Here is a 13,825-nt window from a genome sequence, read left to right on the forward strand (position 1 = left end):
CCGTACTTAACGAACAAACATGCCCAAGCTTATTGAATTAGAGAAAAAACAATAATCAAAAGAATTATGTGAAATCACGTCCGTACACATGAAATCATAAACTTAGGAAAGAAAACTACGAAATATAAAGTTTGGTATGATATACATGTGAAATTAAAGAGAATGGTGTAATTAAAGATCATGTCAAGTTTTGAATATATCTGCTGAAACGCAATGTTATAACCCACAAACGTTTTACTGTAACAGAACGTTTTTTAAGATAAGTGGTACAGAAAATACACGTCGAATATCTTTATAAAGATATTTCTTGTTTTATTTGATCGAGAATGTAACCCGCCACCCAGTTTCGCTGAATGGGTCAAGTTCCCCACGGGTATTACTTCCCCGTACCCCTAAAAAAAATTCTTACCCAAAATTTGTCGTACCCAATGTTTTTCGTACCCAAATTTTTTTCCTACCCAATTTTTTTTCCTACCCAAATTTTTTTTCCTACCCAAATTTTGTTTACCCATTTTTTTTGGCATAATTTTTGTACCCACAATTTTCGTACCCATGTTTGTTTCGATGCTAATCCATTTATGCCCAGTTGACTCTCCCATCCTTCTAAATTGGATCAATTTATTTCCAAAATAAAGGAAGTCTAGTATATTTATTTCTATATTTAGAATATTTCTTACAGAAATTCATTTAGGCAAACAGCACAGACCATGATGAGACGCCGCATCATGCGGCGTCTCATCTGGGTCTACGCTGTTTGCCAATGCCTTTTTTTACGCTAGGCATAAATGGGTTAAGGACTAAATAACAACATAAAAACTTGTCACATGTCGAATAAATTTGCGCGATTAAGTCCTATTTTCCTAAAAATTGTCATCAGAGCATCGACTACAGCCGTTATCTACTAATGCTTGGTATATTAAGATATGTAATATTCTCAAAAACATTTTTATTATTACACATTCATCTCAAATGTTTCGTATTGCCCAATTGCGTCGTTCGCAATTTAATGCATTCTTAACATAATTTCTTTAAAAAAGACACCAATTGCTTTCCGGTAAATGGTTTCTCTAAAGTCTGAAGTAACAAAATATTAATTTAAAAAATATTGACAAACCCATTGGAAACGCTGACTACAAATATGTTATCCTTTGTGATGTCGGGGGGGGGGGGGGGGTGATCGTCGTCGTGACTCAATCTGGAAACAAATTATTGAAACTTAATAAAGTCCGTTTTTGAAAATGATATCATCATTAAATAAGTAATACGCTTGCCCTCTTTTTTTCTTTGTTTAAAAAGTCGATTTAATGACAGGAGAATTGGTTATTTAGTATACATCTAATACGTTCGTCTAACTTATGAGATTCATCGATTGTTAAGAAGTAAATAAAGCCCCAACACATTTTTTTGTTATTTTGGTGTTGATGGTATATCAATCAACAAATAAATTCTAATGTTAAAAGAGCCTTGTACGTATAAAATTATAAATATCCTTAAAATGGATTATTGCAAACAATCAATTACTTATTTGACTATAGCAGGATAATGAACACCGTTGATTCTATGTGTTCCGTTGACATTAAGTATTTTAACCTGTTTTAGGTCATACCAATTATTTTATAAACTTTACGAAATACGCGATTTAACTGTAAATCATTAGATCCACTAGTAATGTACATTCAATTTCAATATGTCGGCTGCTAACGCTCTCTCACGTGCGCACGTGCAAAAAATGGACGACAATTATTCTCAAATACTTCTAAACTTCAAAGACTTCCTGTCCGAATTAAACATCCCGTGGGACGCGTGGTTTGTGTGTTTTCAATCAGGCGCTTAATTGGCGTGAATCAAGCGCCTCTAACGCAGTGACCAGATTGACGCGCTCGATTTGAAATCCAGATTTGCAAAGCTTAATTGATTCCAAAATAAACAAACACGCGGACAGACAAAACATGGAACAGAACAGAACAGAACAGAACAGACAGTTTATTAGACTTATACATAAGTACATCGTCTTTAATGCATATAATCATAAATAAAGTAATGTCACGTGTCATTATACTATAGTAAGTAACTAAATTAATAATACATTATATATTTATAAATATGACAATTCAATGAAATTTCGACACAAAATAAGAACAGAGAACAACAACGATTTCGCAAAGAAAAAACATAATAATTTTAAAGGTAGTAAGGACAAACTACATTTCATTTACTATGGTACACATATATATGATACAAAGGAAAAATAAAGAACAAAACAATAATACACATACTATCATGACTGCAAAGTGATACATAAACTTCGCGCATGCGAAGTTGAGAACATTATTAATTTCAATTAGTGGTATTTAAAATAGTATTTCGTACAATTAGGGCTTCCTTAACATATTTACATACATTAAGTATTTCAATTTTACATGTTGATATTAATAAATTATGAAACTTGACAACAGATGGGTGCATGTAATAAAAACGTTTAATATATTTTTGTCGTAGTAAACGGTAACATGAACAGACACAAATAAAATGGAACTCATCCTCTATGTCCCGTTGATTACAACAAAGGCAATAACGTTCTTCACGGGGAATATTGTTGCGTGTATATCTCCCGGTCTGTATTCTCAAGGGATGGGCAGAAGCCCTTAATTTTACAAAGTATAAACGTAGACTCTTCGGCAATAAATCTAAGTAATGTTCATATTCAAAAGTAGTTTTAAACATTCTATACATATCTAAAATTGAAATTCCGTTCATATTACCAAACCATTCTTGCTTAAAGGTGTCAATAATTCTGCATTTAAGTTCACATACAAAAGCATGGCTATTAGTTATATTCGCAGACTCAAAACAATAGGAAAAACCGTAATCGTTTAACAATTGTTTAACATTTGCAACCCAATTTTTGCATCCTTTATTACAATCATTTAATGCTTGAATATACACAGTTCGTATAATAATATTATTACTGTTAATAATTTTTAACCAATACTTAACAATTCGTACATATCTATTTACATATAAAGGGTATCTGCCTAGCTCACCATAAACTGTAGCATTACATGTGTTTATTTTCACATTTAACAATCTTTTGCAAAATTTTAAATGAATGCGTTCGATCTCTTTTGATTTATTAAAACCCCATATTTCAGAGGCATAGCAACAAATAGACCCAACAAAAGAATCAAACAACTGACAAAATAATTTCGGCTTAAGATCATACTGCTTACATTTATAAAGTAAAATATTCATAGCCTTAAGGGCTTTTCCAACAAGGTGTTCTTGATTAAGGTTGAAACTACCAGTGTAATTAAAAACAGTGCCGAGATAATTAAAATTGTCGACGATTTCTATAGTTTGGCCATTATATGTCCATTTTTCATCTTGTCGAATTTTACCCCTTTTGCGAAAAACCATTATTTTTGTTTTTGAAGTGTTCACATTTAGCCCCCAAGAATTACAATACAGATAAAGGTTATTTAAATGGTTCTGTAGTTCTTCTGGTGATTTACCTACAATAGCCATGTCATCCGCAAATAACAATAAAATTAAAGTTATGTCGTTTATATTTAAGCCAGACAAGGTGCTATCTTGTAAAAAAAGTTCCAAATCTTCTACAAACAGTGAAAAAAGAATCGGGGACATTACCTCCCCTTGTCTGAGACCGACAGCATAACTAAAGTAGTCAGAATATGATGTACACGACTTAACACAAGACTTAACATTTTCATACATATTTTTAATTATTCTCAATAATTTGCCTTTTACACCAGATTTATACATTTTTAACCATAATGCGTTACGATATATACTATCAAAACATTTAAGCAAATCAACGTATACAACATACAAACGTTTGTTTTCATTTAAAAAATTCTGCACAACAGACATCAATATATACATAGCATCAACAGTTGAACATCCTTTTCTAAAACCAAATTGAGCATCTGAAATTTTAGCATTATCTTCACAAAACAATTCGATACGTTTGTTTAAAATGGTAGTAAACAACTTAGAAAAACAACTAACGAGTGTTATCCCTCTATAATTACTAATATCATCAACAGAGCCTTTTTTATGCAGAGGAATGATAATTCCTTCCGTCCACTGGTCGGGAAAATAGCCAGAAACTAAAATGTTATTAAACATAACACACAAATGATTGGATAAAATATCCATGCTTTCAAGAAAATATTCATTCAAAATAAAATCGCTACCGGGCGCTTTATTACATTTTAAGCGTTTAACTGCATTCCTAACTTCATCTACCGTTATCGGCTGATCTAGTTCTGGAAATGTACAATTTTCTTCGTTAAAATCATTATTTAAACAAAATTCTTCAGCTACTGGATTATTACTATTAGAAGTAGTATTACTCAAATTTTCAAAATAATCCTTAAATGCATTTATTGAAATTGTATTTCCATTTAATTTGTTTTTAGATTTAAAATATTTCCAAAATTCCTTAGGTTTTTTACTCTTTAAACTTTCAATTTCTATCATTTTTTGTTTAAATGCATCCCTTTTCTTTTTGTTAATCAACTGCTTATACTGACTTTTCTTTCCACACAGCGTTATTCTATTTAAATCAGACTTAATCAAATTAAAACATCGTAAAGCGTCATGGTATTGATTTCGAGCAATTACACAGTCGTTATCAAACCACTCAGCGTGTTTTATACAACTGTCAACATAGAACGTGGGTTTATTACTGTAAACACGAGATTTTGAGAACAATGGGTCCGCAACGTTTCGGATTGTATTAGTAAATTTTTCTACCGCCACGTTAATGGACAGTTTATTAGAACAATCAATGTTTTCAACAATATCCGTCAATACGGGAAGTCGAGAAATAAGTCCTGAACGAAATTCATCTCGAAACGAGTGGTCCCATTTATATTTAACATCAGTGAAAGAATCGTAGCTAGGCGAAAAATTATTACAATACAATGAAAACTGCAACGGTGCGTGATCGCTCCATTCATTAAAATCACAAACAGTAAAGTTAGATAATAATTGGAAATTGCTTTCTTTAGTCAACAGGTAATCAATTACGGAAGAACCGTTATTTGAGAAAAATGTGTGTTTACAGCTATCGCCTATTCTACCATTGGTAATGCGTAATGTAGAGGATTTACACAGATCAAGCAATTTTATACCATGGCTATTGTGTATTTTGTCGATTGAGGCCCTGACAAAGGTTTGATCTGGTGAATAATCGACATCATCATTTTCGGAATTAATTGTATCATGTACGATAAAATCAAATTTATTACTGGTTCTACTATTTAAATCCCCGGTTATAAAAACACTTCCAATTTCGGAAAAATATGTTATATCATTTTCTAAAATATCAAAAAGATCCACATTAATTGTATTGTAAACTGGTGAGTCCTCTCCCCATATATAGCTTCCACATATGTAAATATCACGGGTCGTATTAAAAAACGCATGATTTAATTTTATCCAAATAATAGTGTCATGATGATTTCGTACAATTTCAATTCCATTTTTTAGATGATCTTTTATATAAATAGCAATACCACCGCTGCATCTTCGGGCGTTTCTATGCTGAAATTTTCTAAAGAAATTAAAACATTGATAACCGTCAATCGAAATATTACTAGATACTTTTGTCCATGTTTCAAACAAAAAACAGATATCAAATGAACTTAAAATATTAGTAAACTCGGTACTAGACCTTTTCACATCAGTTAAACCATGAACGTTCCACGATAATATCGACACCTCACCACCATCGTGCCCCTATGCTTTAACCGCGGTTCCATCGATGTACAGAGTGTCATATGCCAGATAGGCGCGTTTTCCTAACCGTCTCGCCTCTTTCATTTGGGGTACTAACTTGCGCCTCTTTTCTATCACCTCTTGTGGGAACTGCTCAAAGACACGATACAGTGTTCCGTCGAGTTCTTTCCAAAGTTTGCGTACCGTTTCTCTTTCCTTAAAAAACGTGAATTTTGCAACAATGTTCCTCACTTTTCCTGATATTGGCGACCCAGGAGAGCGATGCACCCTCTCAAATCTAATTGTGTCTACAACCTCATGAGCGATCTTAAAGGCGTCTTGTAGATGCTGGCGGAGTTTCCGTTCAGTAACTTCCGGCGGCTCGTTTCCGGTCGAGTTGTCTTCTGTTACCCCGGTGAAAATTAGGTTGTTTCGCATGGACTGCGACTGTAGATAGGAAACATTGTCACGCAGGGTATCTCGTTCTTTTTCCAACTGCTGCATCCGCTCGGACAGCTGCGCCGCATGTATGTCCGCACCGTCAACCTTGTCCTCGAGGCGCGTCACGCGATGGTCTACCTTTTGGACTCTTTCTTCCATTGCCACCCATAGCTTATTAATGTCCTTTTCAAGTGTACCCATTCTCTTTTCTATGGACTCAATGGCACCCATCTTTTTTTCCATTACTTCGATGCGCCCACTTACGTTCTGTAAAAGGATCATTATATCCCTGTTTGTTGGCTCGGCACCTTTTTCAGCCATTGTTGAACTACTTGATGTATTCGAGAAAACACTACAATCCAAATTGTCCTCACCATATAGAACAGAATGTGTCCAATTTAAAACTTCACTTACTGGTAGATTATAGTCCGTATCCCCAGATGGGCCTCTTTGTTTATGTACTTTTCGTCCGTGTAATTCATTTTCACTGCTGTTTCTATCTTTTCTTTTTCTATCCCGCGATTTACTCATTGTTTAACGTTTACATTTTGGTACACTGCACACTATCACATAAAATCCAGAAATATATTTCCACAGATAAATGTTTTATTAATAGATATTCCGATTTTCGTTTCACTGTAAAATAGCTTATCAGTATTGAAGTATTCAACAGTTCTATTGATGTTCTGTGAGCGCGTGCCTCGTACGGCTGTCAAAGGAGAAATAAAATATGAAAATAATAAACAGCGCTCTGTTAAAACGGGGCTTTATGCATCTGCGTAAAGTGTCGTCCCAGATTAGCCTATGCTGTCCGCACAGGCCAATCAGGGACACTTTCCGCTTTGATGGTGTTTTTCGTTTAAAGGAAGTATCGTCTAAGCAAAAATCAAATTAAGGCGAAAAGTGTCGTCCCTGATAAGCATAGCGCGGCTCAATTGTTTTATCCTCATGATATGTGATATGTGTTGAACAAGGACCATAATATAATATGAATATTACATCATGATATGTGATATGTGTTGAACAAGGGCCATAATATAATATGAATATTACATCATGATATGTGATATGTGTTGAACAAGGGCCATAATATAATATGAATATTACATTATGATATGTGATATGTGTTGAACAAGGGCCATAATATAATATGAATATTACATCATGATATGTGATATGTGTTGAACAAGGACGATATTATAATATGAATATTACATCATGATATGTGATATTTATTGAACAAAGACCATAATTTAAAATGAATATTACATCATATGAGATATGTGTTGAACAAGGACCATAATAAAATATGAATATAACATCATGATATGTGATATATGTTGAGCAAGGACCATAACATAATATGAATATTACTTCATTTGTGATACGTGTTGAACAAGGGCCATAATATAATATGAATATATTATGTTAGTGCTTTGAACTTTTTAAAATAAGTTCTTCAAAGTTTTAGGACGTTTTTTTTCGTAGTTTCTAGTGAGGCAAAAGCAAATCATATATAATGTCCTGCCTTATGCGTCATGCGTCACGCGATGAAAGAACGAACGTATCCCCCACGGAGGACTGTCGCCGTGTATTAAGTGAATCCACGCTACTGACTGACCAGAGAGCTATGCCAAGCCGCCAGAGGGCATCGGGCCCGCAGATAACATATGGACGTATCAAATAAGTGTGAAAATCCCATTAGCCCGTCACCGCGGTCCCCAGATGAGATATGTCCTCGACGCCATGCCAATATTTACCGTTGTGATAAACATCTATAGATGTAAATACGTCGATATTTTGTTGATAAAACCCGCCGTTAAGGTAAACCTACATAAACATGACATGTTTAATAAATGTTGCGGCATCTGAAGCCATGGAATTTGAGGCAAAATCAAGAAGGTTTATCGCAAAAATAATTCTACCATCACTTAAGTTAATTTTGTAATACATATATACGACGCATTCCCGGGTAGAGTCCGGGCGGGGAAATGATACGAAAGCAGACATGATTTGACAGACACATGTCCGTGTATAGAGTTTCTGTTTGGCACGGGGTGTCACAATTGATGCTCGTGGACATGGCAGAGATGTTCCAAATGTCGACGCCCGGTTACGGGTTGCCCAAACAGACGTTCCAGAGAGTTGTTACACGCGAACCCTGAGCATTAATGCTAGGACTTAAATATCAGTATCACACAATATTTTTGAAATTGTGTATAGTGAATGAGTTCGTTAATAGCCACCACTAAGAGGAACTATATATATGTAACCATGTAACCAAGTCTCGCAAATAACAATGGACGAGCGCATGCTGATAAAAAATTATATACGCTATTTGTTCGTCTGATATACACAAATCTAATATTATTGACTGGAATTTGGGATTCACGATAATGTAGTGTTATTGCCGAGGTTTTATGCAAGTTGCAATTAAATTGTTGCGTTTAAGGACTTTATAATCTTATAATCTGTTGTGTATGATTGTGTATAATCCGTAAACTATACGAATGAAGGGATCCATTTCAAAGAAGATTGCCGGAACAGTGAAAAGTCATTAAAATTAAAAACGTTCGCCTGGAACAAAACAAAACAGCGAAATTTTTTGCAATATAAATATGCGCCGCGATATGCGAAAATGTGTCCTATGTCCTTGCGGCCAGCACAGTCTGACAGACGCAACCCTTTTCATATAACAAACCACGAAACCTTGCGTGACTTTATAGCCGAAAGGTTAGCTACTGACCAAACTGCGCAGGCTGGTCTTGAGAAACTCTCGCCGTATATTGAACGATGCACATAAAATCTTTTGATAAAATCATCGCAATCAAAGCAAAAACATGTATTTCTTCAAAGTCGCATTTTGAAGTGTTCAACAATACTCTCTTTTCGTCCATCAGGTATCAACACAAAACGGATATCCATTTACACGTGTATCTTTGTAAAATGAAACCATATCTACTGCGATGCACGAAGTGTCTTAATACAAACCTAAACTTATTTTTTCACGATTGAGCATTCATATCATATAACCACATCAAATAACATTGTAATATCTTTTTACACATCTTAAATTTACGCATTGTCATGTAAAAAATGAGATATAAAACCAGACAAATAAATAGAATGACCCCAGGCTAGCGAAGTGTCATACATATCGGGCAATGAATCTTGTTTATCTAATAAACATTTAGGCGTCAACTAAATATGCGAAATCATGACAGACGCGAGGTTCTATATTGAAAATTAATAGTATATCAAATGTTGAATCGTGTTTATCTAATAAATATTAGGTGCCATATAATTCAGCGAAATCATGACTGAAGCGATGGTCCATACTGAAATGATATATCATAATTATTTATTGCGGCCACTTGGCATGCATGAGAACGCAAGAGATGGTCTGTAACACAACGCCTCATGGGAACGCAAGATATAGTATGTAACACAACGCCTCATGGGAACGCAAGATATAGTATGTAACACAACGCCTCGTGGGAACGCAATTTATAGTATGTAACACAACGCCTCTGGCACCGGCTACTTCATGGCTCTACTGATGCGATCGTTTGGGTAAATTATTGATTATACCCCATTTTCTGTTTCTTTTAATCTTCTTTGCCCCTGCTATAGTATGTTGCTATTATGAACTTTTAAAGAAAGTAACTGACAAATGCAAAGTTAATAGGACTACATAAATATTTCTTATATGATTTTTGCACATGCTTATTAGGGGCGACACTTTCCGCCTAAACTGGATTTTCGCTGTAAAGAGAATTCATTTTAATAAAAAATACAATTAACGCAAAAGTGTCGTCCCTGATTAGCCTGTGCTAACTGCACAGACTAATCTGGAACGTCATTTCAAGCACAAGCATTAAGGCCCTTTTTAACAGAGCGCGCCTCAATGCATGTATTGTTGGCCCTCCATTTCAAATTATTGTTCCCATTCTATTTCCTCGACTCACAACCGTAAATGGACTTGTTCACAGATTTTCGTATTTTCGAAATATGCCATTAAATGAATGTGCTAAATATACTGCATTTTTTAGAATTGTTTTAATTGATTGCAATAACAAGGAAAAAAAATAAGTGTTTCTTTCTTAGGGTTTAATGCCGGGACAACTAGACGTAACAATTAACGCAGTGCCACTTTACCACGCAGGCTTTGTAGTCTACGCGACATGTTGGTAATACTCTTTTTGCCAATTAATTGTCGATGAAAAGCGTTACAAACTCTTTATTTTTTTTTTATTTTTTTTTTTTAACAACCCTGTATTAATTTTCCTTTTTCGATTGACGGATTTCATTTCACGAACATAAATTAAGTTTAAACATCGTTTTTAGTCAAAAGTGTTGTTATTTTGCGTTATTGAATATATTGCGTACATTTCGTTTTTTAATAAATTACTTTTTGGAAATTGTATTTTTTTCTTCATACTGTGAACAAGACCATTAAAAGAGATCGAACGGATGAGCGAACAGGTCAACTTTAGCAGCTGCTGTTATTTCTGACATAAGCATACACGTCCAAAGCAAAAATCGGAGTCAAGTCACACTAAAAACATACAGAATGAAACATGCCTCTTATTCATATAATATGTGTATCGAGAAACTATGGGACATAAATCCAGCGACCTTGCGTAACCGTGAATGATAGATCTAAACGTGATTGCAGGCGCTCGACCGTAAAACATATGAGTCGCGTTCTGAGAAAACATGTGCGTAAAGTGTCGCAGGCTAATCAGGGACGACATTTTCCGCCTTATTTGGATTTTTGCGAAGACGAGACTTCATTTAGACGACAAATGTCATAAAAGCGGAAAGTGTCGTCCCTGATAAGCCTGTGCGGACTGCACATGCTAATCTGGGACGACACTTTACTCACATGCATTATGCCCAGTTTTCTCAGAACACGACACATCTACAGTCAGTCATACGACGCAACACGTATGAACCATGTTTGTTAGCCTTGCTCCGAGAAAACCAGTTTAATAAATATTAATACTAAAAGTATCGTCCAATATTTATTAGCCTGCGAAGTCCGCACAGGCTAATCAGGGACGACACATGCCGACTAAACTGGATTTTCGCTTAGAAGAGACTTCCTTAAAGCGATACATAACATAAAAGCGAAGGTGCTGTACTTTATTAGCCTGTGTGGACTGCACAGGCTAACCTGTGACGACACTTAACGTACATGCATTAAGCATTTTCCCAGAGCGAGTCGCAGTTATACAATGTTTCAGCAGCAGCAGCAAAAATAACAATTTAAAAATGATATTATCTTGTTTGACGTTTTTAAATGTTTATCATGCTTTTTATATCTGAATTTTCAATATTATTGCTGCATTTTAATCTTATTTTAATTATTGTGGAGAGGTCAAAAATTAATCGATACACGTGATTTTTTTAAAAACAAGAATGAATATACAGTTTCTACAGCATGTGCATAATGACACAAAATCTTCTGAACTTATTCACGACGGACAATTTACCAAAACCACGAGGCTGTACAAGATAAAATAAGTATGAAACAGACCATTCACAAACATTAACATTTATTAGTACAACGGTTGTTTTCATATTATTTGCAAAACTATCAGATATATTGGGAACATCTGTAACTTCGATGTTTAAGTTCACTATGTGATTTCTGGAGAGATATTCCTACATTTAAATCTTCATGTGTTGTATTAAAGTAACATTGTAGTAAATTTAAAATTTATATAAATGGTGACATTTACTGAGCTATTGTTTCGTTAGCATTATTACATATTCTTACAGTTATCAATATGCACACAGTATAATGTGAACCACGGTTACTGAAGACTCACATTAAATATTGCTATAATTTGTTTTTAGCCGGTCTCTGATAACACAGGGCTTTAAACAAGTTTGAAAAATGTCTGCCCAGAGTAGCCTGTGCAGTTCCCACAGGCTAATCATGCTAGACAGTGTCAGAATTTATGTATATTTTGTTTAAAGGAAATCTCAACTAAGCGAAAATTCAGTTTAGGCGGAAAGTGTCGTAAGTGATAAGCCTTTGCGGACTGCACAGGCTAATCTGGGACGACACTTTACGCACATGCATTAAGCCCCGTTTTCACAGAGCGCGGCTCAATTGTAGTCATGAATGCAGCTTGCCGTATCTGCAAATGGAATTTTAATTGCAACAACTCGGAAGCGATACAATCTTACAACAGTAAAACTCGAAAATGTATACTTCGTATAGTGAAGTAGTGAGTAAACAATATAACGCTTTAATGTAAAGGTCAAGATTTTTTTGGCGGGAAAATATATCTGACAGATGTGTTAAGCTACTTGAGTAAATACCTCGCGATTGATAAAGCTCAGATTATATCAAACCAGTTTACTCAGCTCTTTCTCTCGTGCTTGATCGTACGAGATGCGTTCTAGGAAAACCGGTCTAAATGAATGTGTGTTAAGTGTCGTCCCAAAATATGCAGTGCAATGCGCACAGGCTGATCAGATACAATACTTTCCGCATGTAGGTTTTTCTTCATTAATATGAAGTCTCTTTTAAACGAAAATCTAGTTGAGGCGGACAGTGTCACCCTGATTAGCCTGTGCGGACTGCACCGGCTAATCTTGGATGACTTTCTACGCACATGCATCAAGGAAGTTTTCCACGAACGAGGCTTGTATTTACTGTAGCCTATCTAAAACGGTTTATAAAAGTGACATTGCTGTGCAGTTGAAATTTGTTTTAGTATTCGTTGAAATAAAAGTTGATTTGTTGTTGTCGTCTTTTGGTCATATGTAACGGCAGATCTGAACCAAATACAAAAATTTGGCCAAAGAAGTAACATGTCTCATATCTGTGAAGTTTCAGATAAGCTAACCAATCTCGGAGAAGACGTCATTTTAAGCAAAAAATACGCACGACACGCGACAGACAAATCGCCGTGGTCAAAGTTCGCTGGTAATTCGGCAAACGGAGCGACAGGAGAAACGTTCGATATTAATTTTGCAAACGGGACGGGCGAAACGCCATGGCAAAAGCTCGCTGGTCATTCGGCCAAGGTTTAAGCTAGTTAGTTGTTCTTTAAGTATAGGTTGACATTTAAAAGCAAGACTTTGACGCTTGTACTGATATCAGATATAGTGCAATTGATGTACATCGGTTGTTGTAAGGAAAAATATGTTATGTCTTAGTATTTTGTTCGTTTCCTTTCTTTTGTGGAATTCGAATATAGAGCGATCACTTCAGCTATAGCTACTATGATCTACAAACGACAAAACATTTGTCTTGATTTGTCACCTATGACCAGACAGTCATTAAATATTTCGAATCTAGTAAATGAATCATTATCACAGACAGTAAATCGGCCCCGTTTTCCGGCGAGCAATTACAGGTTGTTTTTTACGTCAAGTTGATAATCAAACATATTTAACTGTCACCTGCATCAACGATCATCAAAAAGCAGTTACGCTTTTATTATCTAAACAAGCAAATCACGGCAATAAATAGTTCTTGAAAGTTGATTGTAAGAAATCGCGGAAATTTTATTGTCAACATTTCAGTGAAAAGTGACATGTTTTTTTTTTTTAATTTTATTGTGGATATCAAAGGCAGTGGGTGCTTTATCTAGTTAAACGCGATCTATCATTTACA

General features: G+C 35.0%; 1 protein-coding gene across 1 annotated transcript; it reads right to left on the reverse strand.

The window, feature by feature from the left end:
• Positions 1-5,766: 5,766 nt before the first annotated feature.
• On the reverse strand, positions 5,767-6,507 carry LOC127849807 (uncharacterized). Its single transcript, XM_052382560.1, has one exon. The coding sequence runs from the start codon at positions 6,505-6,507 to the stop codon at positions 5,767-5,769; it is 741 nt and encodes a 246-aa protein (XP_052238520.1).
• Positions 6,508-13,825: the final 7,318 nt, after the last annotated feature.

This window comes from Dreissena polymorpha, chromosome 11 (assembly GCF_020536995.1).
Source record: "Dreissena polymorpha isolate Duluth1 chromosome 11, UMN_Dpol_1.0, whole genome shotgun sequence".
NCBI classification, from domain to species: Eukaryota; Metazoa; Mollusca; class Bivalvia; order Myida; family Dreissenidae; genus Dreissena; species Dreissena polymorpha.